The sequence below is a fragment of the Convolutriloba macropyga genome, chromosome 13 (genome assembly GCF_964194025.1).
Source record: "Convolutriloba macropyga chromosome 13, txConMacr16.3, whole genome shotgun sequence".
NCBI lineage: Eukaryota > Metazoa > Xenacoelomorpha > Acoela > Convolutidae > Convolutriloba > Convolutriloba macropyga.
The window spans coordinates 20,049,023-20,068,299 of NC_134480.1; the positions used below are offsets into that span (position 1 = coordinate 20,049,023).

At 35.1% G+C, this 19,277-nt stretch overlaps 1 protein-coding gene across 2 annotated transcripts in view; it reads right to left on the reverse strand.

Moving 5' to 3' along the window:
* LOC142351938 (sideroflexin-1-like) overlaps positions 1-19,277 on the reverse strand; it is a 48,964-nt gene that overhangs the window by 17,577 nt on the left and 12,110 nt on the right. For both annotated transcript variants that reach the window (XM_075404211.1, XM_075404212.1), the window contains exons 3-4: positions 4,722-4,820; positions 4,262-4,337 (exon numbers count right to left, since the gene is read on the reverse strand). In XM_075404211.1, coding sequence (XP_075260326.1) covers positions 4,262-4,337; positions 4,722-4,820 — 175 coding nt within the window. The remainder of the gene's footprint in view (positions 1-4,261; positions 4,338-4,721; positions 4,821-19,277) is intronic.

The window sequence follows — 19,277 nt, forward strand, 5'->3', positions numbered from 1 at the left end:
ACAACAGGTGGCATGGTGTTGATTAGAAATCTCCATGTCTACAAAAGTGAGGGTACCCGACACGAGTTCGAACCCTCGACCCTCGGAATAGCAGTCCTCCATCTTACCAACTGCGCTATAACAAATGCAAACCATCGTCTCTCATAATCCCTTTTATCTTATCAATAAACATATTTCAGATTGAGAGCATTTGAGATCACGCAAAAAACACGTTTACAATAAGAACTTCAAGAATCGTTCGGGAGCAACTAAAAGCACGTAGTACCCAGGACAGTAAATCCTCCTCCTGGGCGAGCATGCTTTCAACCCCTCTTAGTCTCGTGGTAAATGCACCTAACTAACCGTCTTTTGTCCTAGGTTCGGTTGTCACCCATCTACTTTGAGCCTTATGAGTCATTGACCTCTCTCGAGATGTTCGCTGAACCATGCAGCTCAAAGCAGCTCCTAAACATGCGCTTCCAAAGGCCCCTTAAACATGCAAAAAAATTTTCCAATCTTACAAGCTCACGCGTATAAAATATAGGATTAGCATTCTTCATCCCTAAAAAACACACAGGAACATAAAACGGCTCAGCGTCGCAAGGCGTGCTCTTGAACAACCGTCTGCAGTAATAAAAATTTTCATGTCTACAAAAGGGAGGTCACCCGACACGGGTTCGAACCCTCGACCCTCAAAATAGCAGTCCTCCTTCTTACAAACTGCGCTATAACCACTATACACCACCGTTTCTCACAACCGCTTTCATCGCATCAGTGAAAATATTTCAGATTAAGAAGGAAAGCCATTCATATTTCATGAAATGAAATAAAAAAGCAAACAATTAATTGGATTTCAATTGAAAATCCTAAATTAATGGATCTTTTAAAATTAGACGGCAAATTGCCGGAAAATAGCCGCCGTTGACTCGCTTGACGCAAATTGGGATTGAAACAGAAAAAACATGAGATGAAATTGATAGAATTTTTCTAATTGACAAAGCGTTCTATTTGGTGTGTAGATTCTTTGTATTCGGTTAAATTACACTTAGCTCAGCTTATAAACTGAAGGCTCTTAAGCATAATACTAATTCTAGCTAGCAATCGCTCTAAAGAACTTTGATAGCCTAATGTACAATGACTTAAAGACCGGGCTTTATATGTTTATCCCGTTTCTTTTGATTTTGCTATTTTGACCTAGACCTTATTCAATACACTAAGTAACTCAATACGCGAAAGAACTTAAAATCAATTCAGATGAAATATTGAGTGAAGTAATTCAGCGTGAAAATTGTGACTTATGTAAAACGAAAAACGTGATCAAAAGGTAAAGCAAATAAAAAAGGAGAGCACAAATAATAGCCGTTGAGAAGCTGACGGCGGCAATTAATCAATAGAAAGCCGATAAAACCAGTGGTTTTGGAGCATAACCAATAAAACAGGCTAAACACGAACATTCAAATTCTAAATTGTGCTTGAGTCAAAAACCAAATATGAACTGAAACCGGTAACTACTTTCATTAAGCGCCATTACAAAAACCAATAAGACTTTTCATTAAGGAAAGAGTGGCAAAACAATGATCAACAAACATCGGTGAATAGCTCTCAGACAAATAGCGAGCGGTTGGAATAGTCAGAAGCTAGCTAGTTTAGCGACGCTAGCTATAGCTTAATTCAACGGGCGTATGGTGAGCACGGTGGCGTGTACAGGGGAAAGCACAGGACACAGGGAGGTTCTAGCGCTCTGGGTTACGGTGCTGCAGGGCGGAGTGGGTGTTAAATTATAAGATCCGCCCATTACACCATGAATTTATGTCTCAAACAGTTTCGGAGACTCGCTTATTTGGAGACTAGGAAGTTGAAAAAATCTAAGATCACTTAATGTCCGCTTGGCGCTACCTGTTTATAGCATTTTTGAGGACAGACAAATGGGTCAGACAAAAAATCGGCCAGGCAAAAATCGCAAAAGACCGCCAGGACTAATATAATTGCTACAAACTTCATTTGAGAGCAGATAAAAATGTGAATAGATCTTAAAAAAACCGCGCCTCCAACAATCCAAACCCTTTGGATACTAAAAAACCGAGATGAGCTCAAAGACATCGCTTCGTAAATGTTGCCTCAAGACAAGGCTATGTTTCCCATGTTATATTCAGACAATCCTTTCACATAGGGCACCAGGCGCAAACTGAAACTTTTGCTTGCTTTTGCTATACCGAATGCTTAATGAGTGCAAAAAATGTGCATATTAGGAGCTTAGAAATGATGGTGAAGTGCGTCGCAAGACACATTTATTATGCTAGGTTGCATGATGAAGGACCCTTAAAACATGTTACGATAAGAGCGCTGTTGACCAATGTGCTCCATTGCTACTGATATTTAAGATAAAAGAGGCAGATTAGACAATACGATTAAAACTGCTCAAAACTCAGTTTCATAGCAGATCTATGGATAATGGTAATAGAAAAATACTTCAAACTTCAGATTAGCAGTCCTCCATCTTACGAACTGCGCTATAACAAATGCAAACCAACGTCTCACAATCCCTTTTATCTTATCAATAAGCATACTTCAGTTTGAGAGCATCTAAGATTACTCAAACAACATAAAGTAAAGCGTGAAAAACTTAGTTGAAAGCTATGAGTGTTCTAGATTAGCGCACAATCTTTAAAACTTTGCAAAAATCACACATTTACGATAAATACTTCAAACTTCATTCAGGAGCAATAAAAAAACACGTAGTACCCAGAATAGTAAAGCCTCCCTCTGGGCGAGTATTTCAAGCCCTCATAGCCTCATGGCAACTGCAACTGACTAACAGTCTTTAGTTCCCGGTTCGGTTCTCATCCCTCTACTTTGAGCTTTTTAGGTCATTGACTTCTCTCGATATGTTTTCTTAACCATGCTGCTCAATGCGGCTCTTAAACATGCGCATCAACACGCCCCACGCTCAAACATTCAGATTGAGAAGCAAAAATCAAAAAGTAAAGCGTGAAAAACTTAGTCGAAGGCTAAGAGTGTCCTAGAATAGCGCAGACTCTGTACAGCTAAAACTTTGCAGAAAACGCACGTTTAGAATAAGAACTGCAAACTTAGTTTGGGACCAATTAAAAACACGAGTACCCAGGACATTAAATCCTCCCTCTGGGCGAGCAAACGTTCAAGCACTCTTAGCCTAGTGGTAAATGCACCTGACTAAGAGTCTTTTGTCCCGGGTTCAGTTCTCACCCATCCACTCAACGCCTTTCAACTCATTGACCTCTCTCGATATGTTCGCTTAACCATGCTGCTGAATGCGGCTCTTAAACATGCGCTTCAAGAGGCCCCTTAACCATGCAAAAATTTTGTCCAGTTTTAGAACTCACGCGTTTAATATATAGGATTTCATAATAGTCAACTCATGTCCAAAATAGATCCAATATTTTCAAAAAAAAAGTCCAATGTAAGCTACCAGATTGGACTCTAATTGTAGTTGAACACCGCTGAGCCATTTTTGTCAAACAACTAGATTTACATGATTGAATCTATAGCTGACTCGCCCAAAAAATGGGAACGGCTGTTCAAAAAATCACTTTCATGACACAAAAACAGCCATCAAGCCTGCCGCCCAAAATAGAAAACGGCTGTTCACAATTAATTCTCTTTCAGCTCATCAAATGGAACATAGCAAGAAAAAGGTAAACGAGGCAGCAATGCGCACTTTAACAAGTCAATTGAGGGATACTGTTACAGCTGTTAGCATTACAAATATCCTGTTAGCATTACAACTCAGCATTACAAATATCCTGTTTGAGGCCCACCTGCAACATAAACAGCTGTATCTATTCCCCAGACTAGCAGAGCTCAACCAAAGGTACCTAATCTTAATCCCAATAGGTTTTCCAGGTCAAACCGTTCAAAAAACAGAAATTCTCTTCGACGCCAATGAAAACGTCTAACGAAATAACAGAGACAGAATACAATCCAAATATTGGATCATATAAAGAAGAGCGCGCTGACCCTGATTCAGTCATTTATGGACAGGTAAATCCAAACCCTTTCCAATCAGAGTCAGAAACTGTTAATTTTCAATTTTTCCTTTCCCAAGGAAAACCGAATTTTTTCTTTAAGAAAGCTATATCTTCTCGGAAACAAAAACAAAGAAAAAACCTCCGTTGATAGAAAAAATTGCTAAGCAATGGCTTTCAAATGACATCACTTCCCGAAGAATATTTCGGGTTCAAAAAGAGAGAAACTGCAAGAGCATAAACAATAAGTTGACAATCAAGGCAACTCATGTACATACCTTTACTAAAGAGTTTAGACCCAGAGCTGTTGTCAAGGCACCACCAGTAGCACATATATAGGACAATCCCAATTGTCTAAACAATACTGATTTATACAGATTATTTAATCAGCAACGATATAGTCTTTCTAAAAAAAACAAGGCAGGAGGCTGGAAAAGGATAGAGAGGGTTAAAATTTGAATTCGGATATCGTTGTGCTGAACGTGAAATGCTAAAATGAGTTGTCTTTCCCAGTATAGCCCCTACGAAATTATACCCCCTTAAAGTATATTGACTGTAATGGTGGGGGGACTATAAAATGTATGACCACTAAGCTTGGGGATGGAGGTATATAATGGGTACGCTGGCGGGACTCAAAATGCGTACGCTGGTGATTCAAATGATCTCCCAAACCAGATTTTGAAATTGACATGTCCACTTTTATATCTTTTGTTGTTTTAATAAAACAATAGAACTCACTTGCTATCGACGGGTCGATCACCGCTGCGGTTGGTGTAGTTGACAACAGCATTGAAACTCTGGTTCACCCACTGCCAGAACACAACCGCTGGAGTCGATCTAAAAATCATCAGTTGTACTGAGGAAAAGTATTCTCTCAAATTAGGACTAAACTTGAGAGCGGAAACTGCTAATGACCAGTGCATAATTAATGGATACTATCCCTGACTGGCAATCAGTTGCTTAAAATCAGTTGATTTGAATGTGAATTTGAATAGTAATATTCTATGAAAATCGGAAAACAGGAAAGAACAACAAGAGCCTTCAAAAAAAAAGTAGACAAGCAGCAAAAAACCAGCAATCGCATGAAACTCGTTTCTAAAACGATAAACTATTCATACCTAGTGGTAATAGTTGTACTCAAGTCTAATTGTTGTGATAAACTTATTAAATGGCAAATTCGATTAGCTGTTAATAAGTAGCATTTCAGTTTGTGATCTGAGCGACGAAACGGATAAGAGCTGATTAGCCCTTGCATTGACAAGGGATCTTAGCGATCCATTAACGATTGGAAGCATTTTTAAAACTAAATCACGATAGCAATTTCCATTATTATTCAAAGATTGCAAAATTGGGTTGATTGAAGTTACTGATCACAGTGGTAATCAGCTAAGTTATAAGCTCTGAAGTTTGTTTACAATTTTCTAACCTTGATTCAAAGTAATTACTAACGACAAAGTGGATAAAGGTTAGGAAAGAACATTGCCAAACATTGCTAGAAAAAACTACTATCCAATAATTCACGAATTGACCTAAGCCGATTCAGAGTGTTTTTAAAACGACTCACAGGAAAGTTTAAAATGGAATCTATGCTTACTCCATTTCACATCTTTAAAAGGTAAAATACAACTCGATGCCACATTATCGATTGAAGAGAAACTAACAAAAATTGACATTTCTGTAGAACGTCAAGAAGCAAGTAAGTAGTAAGTCAACAAAAGACAGTTTCCATCACAGTTACGCGTCCAGATCTCAGAGCCAGTCATCCGCCTCGTGCAAAAAAAAACAACCATGTCTCTGGTAAATGGAAGCACAAAATTCAGCAGAAGTTTTTTGGTACTGGAACTCAAGGAGATCTATCATATGGATGGAGAAATTGATGAAAGTTTCCTTACATTTTTTTAAAGAATTCGATTAAAACTAATAGCTAATGACAAATTGGATAAAAGTGAGGAGGCGCAAAGATGAACATGGCAGTGGTTGGTGGAAAAGACTACAATCCATCAATTCGCGAATTGATTGAAGCAGATTCAAAGTTCTTAAACATTTATGAAGAAAAGGTTGCGGAGAGTCAAAGATAGTCTCAAACGCAATTTTTCGTGCAGATCTCAATGCTAGTCAACGTTGTCGTAAAAAACAACCACCGTTCTGCTGAGAAGAACGACATAAAACTAAAGTTTAGTTGCGTACCGGAAAGCAAGAAGATCTATCATGGATCGAGAAATTGATTATAAAAACACAATTGATGGTTCACTAAATGATATCGGCAGTGTTGAAAAAAAATATGATTGCTATTAGACTGTTAAAAATGTTGATGGTAGGAGCCAAAGATTGACAGTAACTTTTGGCAAAAAAGAATTACTCGAATTATAATAGGCGATTTCAACGAACCCAGTGAAGACTGGAGTTCCCATCTTCCAGCGTTCCTGAAGACAATCTTTTCTAGATTTTTTGCTAGTCCACGAAGCCACCGACAACAGTCGAAGTTTCTTGAAGTCGCCGTTGCAAATTTCGACAACGTCTTTAGCCAATTAGATTAACAAATTTTTGTTAAATTTAGTGATCATGAGTATTTGTTAGTGCTGCACAACTCTCGTAGACTACTATGGATCATTTTCTACACCGTTTTCATCTGATCACTTGTTTTCTAGCTATATCTCCTAATCTTGCTGGTTCTATTTTTCTGTTACTGAAAACATCTCGTCTTCACACACAATAGATCTCGTGAAAAAGAGGATTAGTTGTTGTCTCAAACAGCTCAGAAAACAAAATGTATGCCATCATCCAAATCTAAATAAAGACTGTCAAGATTCAATGAGTTAGATACAGCCATGTTTATCAAACACTTTTTTCAATAATATTCTTGGCTCTCAGCGTGATTTCTCTTACTGAAGGATTTGAATCAACAGTCGGATGATGCTGTATTGTTTCACAAGAAATTGAAATTAACTTCTGCAAAAGCTGAAGCTTTTCATTACTTTGCTAGCAAATATTCAATTCTGTTACTAGTTTCACGAAGTTCACTAATGCAGAGTTTAATGATTTTATTTAAAGGGTGGGCAACGTCAAGGAGGCATGGGTGTCATCAACACCTGAAGGTGGTCTCAAATTCGTTCCAGAATTTTTCAACTGAAACGTCAAGTATCTTTTTCTACGTCTGTAAACTGTTATGCTTGATTCCGGATTTATGAAAAAAATAAGATGAAACCATCTTTTGATGAAAACAATTCAGATCAAACTTCTTTTAGACCTCTCCTCAACATATCGAAGCTTGCCATGTCCTTTTAAAGAGTTATCTATGAAAATCCGTTCGCTTTTCTCAAAGTAAAAGCTTTGGATTTTATCAAACTCTCCTGAAAACAGTTCGTTCTTTCAATATCGGTTGAAATCTTAAGCCTATTGCTTTATACTTACACGACAGATACCAGCACGTTATTGTTGAGGGAAGAAAAACAATGATTTAATAGGTAGGATCAGCTCTGGGTCTGATTTTCTTTGTGTACCGAATCACCCAATTTTTTTCTAATGCTGATGTTAGTGAGTAAAAATCAAGTTGAAAGAGCCTAGAAAGTGATCAGGCAAGTTTAAATACAAGAGCGATCAACCTGGAATGGAGTTCAATTAACCAAAAACTTAAATCATAATTGTACAAACAGACTCAAAAAAGTAATCACACTATCAGTTTTTTTGGTTACCTGGAAAAAATTAGTCAAGAGTAGTACTACTCAACCCGAGTCCTTGAATTGAAATCGAGAACCAAATTACAATAAGCGAACCTCTGCGAATCAATAATTGTTCTCATTTAAAGTCCTGTTAATAAGAAAAACTCGAAAGCGTCTCCTGAAATTGTGAAACTCATATAATGCAAATTTGACAAGTTTTCAGGAATGAGGTCACTTTCCACAAAAAATTATATAATTCCAAGATTTCATTAGAAATCGACTTTCGCCTCAAATTAGTTCGGTGCCCCAAATTAGTTCGGTAAAGAATTGATGACAGCTTCCCCTTTTCTGTCGCGTTTAAATTACATCGTGTTCGGCGGTCGCTAGGGGAGCGTTCCACGCAAAGGTGACATGTTTCTTAGCTGTGGAAGTTCCTTCCATAGGACGGAGACAGCAATATCACTTGAAACTATTTCTCATCAAAAATATTACATAACTTTGTTGGTTCTCTCGCTTAGGCTCGCTAGTTCCATTTTTCTGTTATTGAAAACATCGCGTCCCCAAACCGCATTTCAAATTTGTTACTCAAATTTGATCAATTTTTACGTAATTATTTTGATTACAAAAGGCGAAAGAGGCGGTTCTATGCATCAATTTATATTTCTATTTTATATTCTAAAGATTCAATGAGTTAGTTACAGCCATGTTTATCGAGCATTTTTCTCAAAAACATTATAGACTTTCAGCGTTTTTTGCAGAAAGATTTGAAGCAAGAGTCGTGGTATCCTCCTGTATTGTTATTGTTTCGCAATACTTTGAAATCAACTGCTTCTTAAAAAGCTGAAGCTTTTAATTATTTTGCTAGCAATTATTGACTTCTGACACTAGTTTCACGAAGTTAACTAATACAGATTTTAATGATTTGGTTTAAAACGTGGACATCATGGAGCCAAGGTTCTCATTAATACCTGCATCAGGTCCCAATTTCGTTCGATTTTTTTAACGCTGAAACGTCAAGTACCTGTTTCCACATGTGCAAATTAATTGACTACCTGTTAACCTTCAAAGCTTGCGGACTCTTGGAAAATTTTGTCATTTAAACCCATCTTTAAAATAAATGAGATCAAAACACTTTTTATAGAACTATCACTAACATATCGAAGCTTGTCATATTCTTTGAAAGATTTATTAAAAAACTTGTTTGCTTTCCACAAAAGTAAAATATGCGACTCTTAAATCGATTTACCGGAAAAAGATCGCAGGTTTTGCAGTTACTGCTCTCATTCAGGACTCTTATTTCAATTTTGACTAAAACCGCAAGGTTAAATTGTTATATTGATTTGAGCAAAGCTTTTGAGTTCATCACATTATCCTGAAAACACATCGTTATTTCAGAATCGGTGATAATCTTTTGAAGCTCACTGCTTCAAACTAAAGCGACAGATAACAGCACTTTATTGTTGAGGTACGGAAAACAAAACCAATAAGTAGAGGCGAACCGCAAGGATCAATTCTGGATCCTATTTTGTCTGTTGTATTAACATCTCGCAGATGCCCTTCCTCACTAAATTTTTCTCTAATGCTGACGATAATAAATTGAGGTCCGAAAGAGAGTTAAAAGATTTACAGTTCGTAGCCAAAAGGTCAAACAGCGATTCTGATTTCAATGTTTATGATTTCATCGAACTGCAAAAGCCAGGTTCCTATTATCATCGAAAGTCCGAAAATACCTAAACTCTGAAAAAATTGCCAGAAAACGCAGAAAAGTCCTTGCCTCTCAGATAAACACTTTTCCATTCAAGATACACAAGCTAGAAATTATAACTAGCAAGAAACAACTATATACGTTCGACCATCAGAAAAGTTTTAAGTGCAAATTGAAAACAGCATTTCTTAAGTTTTTAAACGGTCACTCGAATTTTGATACAAGTTTTTCTCCCTTGTTACTCAGTGACATTCAAAACGAATTGATTCAAAAACTAATTAACTTCTTCCTCTCTCTCACTTTCCAGGCTTCAGGAAAACTTCCCCATCGAAATCATGCAGCGGTTTAAAGTTTAAAATGAATTCGTTTGCAATAAAGTCCAATTAAAGCACAATGATCTAGAGGTAGATGAGTTCAATTAAAAGTCCATTTTAGAAATCAACTATTTGAGTAGCTGATAGTGTTTGAATTAAATTCAGAAACAATCCAAAAAACAATTTCTAGGCCTCAGTTGTTGGAATTCTTGGGCGCTATCTTCAAGAGATTTGAAAGCCCCTTCATTGCATTAAAATCGGGAACCAAATTAAAATAAACGAACCTTTGTGAATCAAAACACGTTTTCATTTAAAGTCCTCTTCAAAAAAACAATCCTAGAAAGCGTTTCCTTAAGTTGTCGAACTCATTTAATGCAAATTTGACAAAGTTCTCTGGAATGAGTCCATTTTTCCACGAAAAATCATTTAGTTCCCAGATTTCATTAGAAATGGACTTTCGCCTTAAATTAGTTCGGTGCCGCAAGTTAGTTCCGCAAAGAATTAATGACAGCTTTTACTTGTTTTCTGTCCCGTTCCAAATCATCGTTGTCCGCTGTCGCTATGGGGAGCGTTCCACACAATTGTGATGCTCCTTAGCTGTGAAAAAAGTTCCTTACAGAGGGCGGAGAGAGCATCCTCACTTGAAAATTGCTCAAAAGCTTTACATACCTTTGCTTGTTCTTTCTCTTCAGCTTGCTAATCTATTTTTCTGCTATTGAATACATCGCATCCCCAATCTGCTTTTCAAATTTGGTGTTCTATTTCAATCAGCTTTTAGGTAAAAATTTTGATTACAAAAGGCGAAAGAGCCGTTTCTATGCATCATTTTATATTTCTCATAAAAAGATCTGTTGAACAAGAGGAATATTTGTTATATCAAACAGCTCAGAAATTAAGATTTATGCCATCATAAGATTTATGCCAGTTCTGAAAAAAAGATTCAATGAGTTAGTTACAGCCATGTTTATCGAACATTTCTTCTCAGAACATTCGGGACTTTCAGCGTTTTTTCTTTTGCGAGAAAGATTTGACGCAAGAGTCGGTCTATCCTCCTTTCTTATAATGTTGCGCAATATGAAACTAACTGCTTCTGCAGCTCTTAATTATATTGGCTAGCAATTATTCACTTCTGATACTAGTTTCACGAAGTTCACTAATGCAGATTTTATTGCTTTTGTTTGCAATATAGACAAGGTCAGGAAGTCAAGGTTGTCATTAATACCTGAAGGTGGTCCAAATTCGTTCGAATTTTTTAACGGTGAAATGTCAAGTACCTGTTTCCACATTAGCAATCTAATTGCAACCTGTTATGCTTCAAACTTTCCAGATTCTGGGAAAGTTTTGTCATTTAAACCCTTCTTTAAAATAAACCAGATCAAACCACTTTTTATAGACCTATCACTAACATATCGAAGCTTGTCATGTTCTTTGAAAGATTTATTAAAAAAACTTGTTCGCTTTCCACAAAAGTAAAATATGCGACTCTTAAATCGATTTACCGGAAAAAGATCGCAGGTTTTGCAGTTACTGCTCTTCATTCAGGACTCTTATTTCAATTTTGACTAAAACCGCAAGGTTTAATTGTTATCTTGATTTGAGCAAAGCTTTTGAGTTCATCACATTATCCTGAAAACACATCGTTATTTCAGAATCGGTGATAATCTTTTGAAGCTCACTGCTTCAAACTAAAGCGACAGATAACAGCACTTTATTGTTGAGGTACGGAAAACTGGTTTGCTTTTCCCAAAAGTAAAATATGCGACTCTTAAACGGCATTATCAGTAAAAGATGGCTAGTTTTTGCTCTTCATTCAAGGCTCTTATTTTAATTTTGACACTACAACTGCATCGTTTCTTTGCTATCTTGATTTCAGCAAAGCTTTTGAGTTCCTTATATTCTCCTGAAAGCACTTCGTTCTTTCAGTATCGTTGGTAATCTTTTGAAGCTCATTGCAGCAAATTTACGCAACACATAAAAACACGTTATTGTTGCCGCACGAAAAAAATCAATAAGTAGTAGCGAACCACAAGGATCATTCAAAGGTCCGATTTTGTCACCAATCGCGCAGATATACCTCATCACTTGAATTTTCTCTAATGCTGACGATAGTAAATTGAAATCCGAAAGAGGGTCTAGATCAGGCGGCAAGTGATCTGGCAAGTTTTTAATTCTGGAGTGAAGAAAATGGAATGGAGATGAATTAATCAAAAGCTCAGTATTTAATGAAGGGCGGTGACCAAGCAAAAGAAAAAAGATACATTTTATTGGCCAAAACTTTAATGCAACTAATTCAGCAGCTTTCTTAGTTTGACAGGCAATCAGCCTGAAAACGGAAGCAAGACCACCAAAATTAAACTCTACTGTTCATCGATTATTTCGAGATTACTCCACGCAGCACCGTCAAGTCAGATTTGAAAACCTTTCAAAAAAGAGCATCAAAATGGTTCTCGATTGAAAAGTAATACGTTGAAAGACTGTAACAATGTGGCTTGCTGCCTGTCGAATTACTCCTTGAGTAAAAAAACAGGTCTTCGGCAAAAAAATTAAAGATTTTGAATTAAAGATTTTAAATTAAAGATTTTGAATTGTTTATGATTTCCTCGAACTACAGAAGTCAAGTTCCTATAACCTTCGATATTCCGAAAAGACCGAATTTAAAGTGAGAAAACGTCTTTCCTCTCGAACATAGACCTTCTCATTCGATCTGTGCAATCTGAAAATTAAATCCAGAAAGAAACAGCTGTATATAATCGACTATCAGAGAACTTTTGAACGGAAGTTGAAAAGAGAATTTCTTATGTTTTTAAACAGTTATATCTCGAATTCTTAAAGTTTTTTCCCTTTGTTGATTAGAAATATTCAAACGAACAGCTTAAAAAGCTACTTGACTTCTTCCTTTTTCTCTCTCTCTCTCTCTCTTTCTCTTTTCAAGTCCTTAGGAAAACTTTCCCATCGAAAACAGGCATCGGCTTGAAGTTTGAAATGGATTCTGGTTTGCGATACAGTCCCAATTAAACCAAAATGATTGAGAGGCAGAGTAGTTCATTTAACAGCACATTTTTAAAAGCAACTAATTGAGTAGCTGATTGTCGTTAATAAAATTTCAGATAATAACCAAAAAAAAATGGTTTCTAGGCCTGAGTTGTTTGATTTCTTGGGCGGTATCTTTCAAAAGAGATTCAGAGCTAGCTTTAACGAGCCCATATTTCATTCCGCCTACTTTATTCTTAACTGAGAATCTCAAAACCATTATCATTGAGCTAGTATCTGCGAGTATCAACTGATCCCTTTGTTCATTCGTAATCAACAAAAATCAAAAATTTTTCGTTTAAAAAAATTCGAACTGAATACATGACATCCAAAATCTGTTCATTTTTGTAACCACCAACATGACACGAGCTTTTTATACATAAAATACCTAAGTATTTACATCAGCTTGTGCTCGGAGTTATATGAACCCTAATTTGGAAATTAACATCAGTCTTACGATTACAAACGATGGCGTGAAATTAATGACATTAATTGATACCCGGTTTTGTTTCAGCCAAGTAATAGAAATATTTGTTATGGACATAAAATTTCTATCCCACACACTTTCACAATCAGCGAACAGCAGCATGCTAATGTATTAAATATCATGGGGAAATCATTTATGTACAATAAGAATAAGAGAGGCCCTAGAATTTATCCCTGTGGAACCCCATGTGATAAATTCTCAAAATCTGATTTTCTGCCATTAATGAACGTATGGAGATCAATTAATAATATATTTCTCAATAAGTTTTAAAAATGGTTCACTAAAACCGTAGCGTAATTGTTTAAGAAGTATGATGTGTCGAATGCCATTTAGAGATCTAAAAAACAAGCTCAAAGAGATTTTTTTCTCTGCCGACACTTTTACGAACTCGGTGGTAAACATGCAAACAGGATTCTTTTTGGCTAATAGCCCAGCCATTTTTCTTTCAAAACTTTGTATCTCGAAACAAACTTACATTCAGTTGAATAGATTTTTTTCAAAAACTTTGTTAAAAGAAGGTAACGAACTCATTGGACTAGTTTCTTAGTTGTTCAGGATATCAGGCTTTCAGGGGGTAGAAGTTCAACTTTTATGAGAAAAGTAGGAAAATAGTCTTGCGAATAACAGCCATTAAAAATAATAGCGAGAGGTTCACTGATAACTGGCATCGCCAGATTGAGAATATCAGTATTTATGCCATCATGACCAGATGAAAGCCTTTTGATATGTTTTATTCAATTGCACTGGCACTGCACTCGACACGCATATTTTTCAAAAAAAAATGTAGCTTGAATTTTAGTTTAAGGACGAGTACCTTACTGAAGAGTGTATTTTTCTTCGTTTTTGCTTTTCTGACAGAGCAATTTGAACATCTGAAACATATTTTGTAGAGTAGCCGCGAATCTAGCTTTGGAAGCGGAAAAACTTCTCGTTTTTTACGTTATGTTTTTAAAGCAAAACTTCTACTTTTGTGATATTTTTTCTTTTCTTCGGTGGGATGTTTTAAGAAATTGAATTCTTTTGTTTCTTTCCTTATTTTTTTTTGAATTTATCATTGTAACATAATTGCATTTTTAAATTTTTTGATCGACGCAAAACGGTCTAGTTCCTTGAGAATGTGGCTCGAGATATCTTTCAATTTTGATCAATACTCTCACTTTCATCTAAACAAATGAGATAGATCACGACAACAAAGGGGAACTTATAAATGGTTTCACTTATTAGGCTATTAGGGATTTGGGGAATCATTTTAAGACAATGGTGCGAAAAGATTTTTTATGAGGTGAGGAAAGTGATCTATTACACTTTTTTGCTAACATAGTGCAAATTTTAAGAAAATCTCTGCTCATTAACTGATCAATACAAGTCTTTGAATAGTTTGCTCTGCTTGTAGGTTCATAGTTTTGTTTTTAAAAGCCATAAAATTGCAGAAAAACTTCTTCTATGCTGAAGCGTTTTATTATATCCATGTATTATAATTAGATTTAAATCTCCGCATAATATTGTTTCTTTTGAGAAAAACGGTATCCAAGACGTTCAAAAACGAATATTGGTACATCTGGAGTTTTATAGATAACTGTAACGAGAAAAAACTGTCTTTTATTAAAAATTTCATTTGTTAGCGACTCTATGGATTTGGAGATAACCTTCCTTTCAACTTTATAATTGTAACCAAAATCAACGAAGAAAGCACAGTCTTCGTTTTGCTTTGTCTACTATGGGTTATTTTTGCTGATAGTCACTGAGAACAAAACAATCAATTGGATCATTGTTTGTCCGTCAAGACCAATCACTATTGGACTTACAGAAAATACTCAAAAAGCGTTGATATTTATAGTGTTACGTGAATCAATATTTTTATCACTTTCCAATGCTGAAAGCCTTTTATTATGTTATTCAATTGCACTGGCACTGCACTCAACACGCATATTTTTCAAAAAAAAAATGTAGCTTGAAATTTTGTTTAATGACGAGTACCTTGCTGAAGATTGTATTTTTCTTCGTTTTTGCTTTTCTGAAAGAGCGATTTGAACATCTGAAACATCTTTTGCAGAGTAGCAGCTAATCTAGCTTTGGAAGCGGAAAAACTTACCTTTTTTTACGTTATGTTTTTAAAGCAAAACTTCTACTTTTGTGATATTTTTTCTTTTCTTCGGTGGGATGTTTTAAGAAATTGAAATTTTTTGTTTCTTTCCTTATTTTTTTTGAATTTATCATTGTAACATAATTGCATTTTGAAATTTTTTGATCGACGCAAAACGGTCTAGTTCCTTGAGAATGTGGCTCGAGATAACTTTCAATTTTGATCAATACTCTCACTTTCACCTAAACAAATGAGATAATTCACGACAACAAAGGGGAACTTATAAATGGTTTCACTTATTAAGCTATTAGGGATTTGGGGAATCATTTTAAGACAATGGTGCGAAAAGATTTTTTTATGAGGTGAGGAAAGTGATCTATTACACTTGTCTGCTAACATAGTGCAAATTTTAAGACAATCTCTGCTCATTAACTGATCAATACAATTCTTTGAATAGTTTTCTCTTCTTGTAGGTTCATAGTTTTGTTTTTAAAAGCCATAAAATTGCAGTAAAACTTCTTCTATGCTGAAGCGTTTTATTATATCCATGTAGAATAATTAGATTTAAATCTCCGCATAATATTGTTTCTTTTGAGAAAAACGGTATCCAAGACGTTCAAAAACGAATATTCGTACATCTGGAGTTTTATAGATAACTGTAACGAGAAAAAACTGTCTTTTATCAAAAATTTCATTTGTTAGCGACTCTATGGATTTGGAGATAACTTTCCTTTCAACTTTATAATTGTAACCAAAATCAACGAAGAAAGCACAGTCTTCGTTTTGCTTTGTCTACTATGGGTTATTTTTGCTGATAGTCACTGAGAACAAAACAATCAATTGGATCATTGTTTGTCCGTCAAGACCAATCACTATTGGACTTACAGAAAATACTCAAAAAGCGTTGATATTTATAGTGTTACGTTAATCAATATTTTTTATCACTTTCCAATGCTGAAAGCCTTTTATTATGTTATTCAATTGCACTGGCACTGCACTCAACACGCATATTTTTCAAAAAAAAAATGTAGCTTGAAATTTTGTTTAATGACGAGTACCTTGCTGAAGAGTGTATTTTTCTTCGTTTTTGCTTTTCTGAAAGAGCGATTTGAACATCTGAAACATCTTTTGCAGAGTAGCAGCTAATCTAGCTTTGCAAGCGGAAAAACTTACCTTTTTTTACGTTATGTTTTTAAAGCAAAACTTCTACTTTTGTGATATTTTTTCTTTTCTTCGGTGGGATGTTTTAAGAAATTGAAATTTTTTGTTTCTTTCCTTATTTTTTTTGAATTTATCATTGTAACATAATTGCATTTTGAAATTTTTTGATCGACGCAAAACGGTCTAGTTCCTTGAGAATGTGGCTCGAGATAACTTTCAATTTTGATCAATACTCTCACTTTCACCTAAACAAATGAGATAATTCACGACAACAAAGGGGAACTTATAAATGGTTTCACTTATTAAGCTATTAGGGATTTGGGGAATCATTTTAAGACAATGGTGCGAAAAGATTTTTTTATGAGGTGAGGAAAGTGATCTATTACACTTGTCTGCTAACATAGTGCAAATTTTAAGACAATCTCTGCTCATTAACTGATCAAAACAAGTCTTTGAATAGTTTGCTCTTCTTGTAGGTTCATAGTTTTGTTTTTAAAAGCCATAAAATTGCAGTAAAACTTCTATGCTGAAGCGTTTTATTATATCCATGTAGCATAATAAGATTTAAATCTCCGCATAAGATTGTTTCTTTTGAGAAAAACGGTATCCAAGACGTTCAAAAACGAATATTGGTACATCTGGAGTTTTATAGATAACTGTAACGAGAAAAAACTGTCTTTTATTAAAAATTTCATTTGTTAGCGACTCTATGGATTTGGAGATAACTTTCCCTTCAACTTTATAATTGTAACCAAAATCAACGAAGAATGCACAGTCTTCGTTTTGCTTTGACTACTATGGGTTATTTTTGCTGATAGTCACTGAGAACAAAACAATCAATTGGATCATTGTTTGTCCGTCAAGACCAATCACTATTGGACTTACAGAAAATACTCAAAAAGCGTTGAAATTTATAGTGTTACGTGAATCAATATTTTTTATCACTTTCCAATGCCGAAAGCCTTTTATTATGTTATTCAATTGCACTGGCACTGCGCTCGACACGCATATTTTTCAAAAAAAATGTAGCTTGAAATTTTGTTTAATGACGAGTACCTTGCTGAAGAGTGTATTTTTCTTCGTTTTTGCTTTTCTGAAAGAGCGATTTGAACATCTGAAACATCTTTTGTAGAGTAGCAGCTAATCTAGCTTTGGAAGCGGAAAAACTTACCTTTTTTTACGTTATGTTTTTAAAGCAAAACTTCTACTTTTGTGATATTTTTTCTTTTCTTCGGTGGGATGTTTTAAGAAATTGAAATTTTTTGTTTCTTTCCTTTTTTTTAGAATTTATTATTGTAACATAATTGCATTTTGAAATTTTTTGATCGACGCAAAACGGTCTAGTTCCTTGAGAATGTGGCTCGAGATAACTTTCTAATTTGATCAATACTCTCACTTCAACCTAAACAAATGAGATAATTCACGACAACAAAGGGGAACTTATAAATGGTTTCACTTATTAAGCTATTAGGGATTTGGGGAATCATTTTAAGACAATGGTGCGAAAAGATTTTTTTATGAGGTGAGGAAAGTGATCTATTACACTTGTCTGCTAACATAGTGCAAATTTTAAGACAATCTCTGCTCATTAACTGATCAATACAAGTCTTTGAATAGTTTGCTCTTCTTGTACGTTCATAGTTTTGTTTTTAAAAGCCATAAAATTGCAGTAAAACTTCTTCCATGCTGAAGCGTTTTATTATATCTATGTAGCATAATAAGATTTAAATCTCCGCATAAGATTGTTTCTTTTGAGAAAAACGGTATCCCAGACGTTCAAAAACGAATATTGGTACATCTGGAGTTTTATAGATAAATGTAACGAGAAAAAACTGTCTTTTAATAAAAAATTTCATTTGTTAGCGACTCTATGGATTTGGAGATAACTTTCCCTTCAACTTTATAATTGTAACCAAAATCAACGAAGAATGCACAGTCTTCGTTTCGCTTTGTCTACTATGGGTTATTTTTGCTGATAGTCACTGAGAACAAAACAATCAATTGGATCATTGTTTGTCCGTCAAGACCAATCACTATTGGACTTACAGAAAATACTCAAAAAGCGTTGAAATTTATAGTGTTATGTGAATCAATATTTTTTATCACTTTCCAATGCCGAAAGCCTTTTATTATGTTATTCAATTGCACTGGCACTGCGCTCGACACGCATATTTTTCAAAAAAAAAATGTAGCTTGAAATTTTGTTTAATGACGAGTACCTTGCTGAAGAGTGTATTTTTCTTCGTTTTTGCTTTTCTGAAAGAGCGATTTGAACATCTGAAACATCTTTTGTAGAGTAGCAGCTAATCTAGCTTTGGAAGCGGAAAAACTTACCTTTTTTACGTTGTTTTTAAAGCAAAACTTCTACTTTTGTGATATTTTTTCTTTTCTTCGGTGGGATGTTTTAAGAAATTGAAATTTTTTGTTTCTTTCCTTTTTTTTTAGAATTTATTATTGTAACATAATTGCATTTTGAAATTTTTTGATCGACGCAAAACGGTCTAGTTCCTTGAGAATGTGGCTCGAGATAACTTTCTAATTTGATCAATACTCTCACTTTCACCTAAACAAATGAGATAATTCACGACAACAAAGGGGAACTTATAAATGGTTTCACTCATTAAGCTATTAGGGATTTGGGGAATCATTTTAAGACAATGGTGCGAAAAGATTTTTTTATGAGGTGAGGAAAGTGATCTATTACACTTGTCTGCTAACATAGTGCAAATTTTAAGACAATCTCTGCTCATTAACTGATCAATACAAGTCTTTGAATAGTTTGCTCTTCTTGTACGTTCATAGTTTTGTTTTTAAAAGCCATAAAATTGCAGTAAAACTTCTTCTATGCTGAAGCG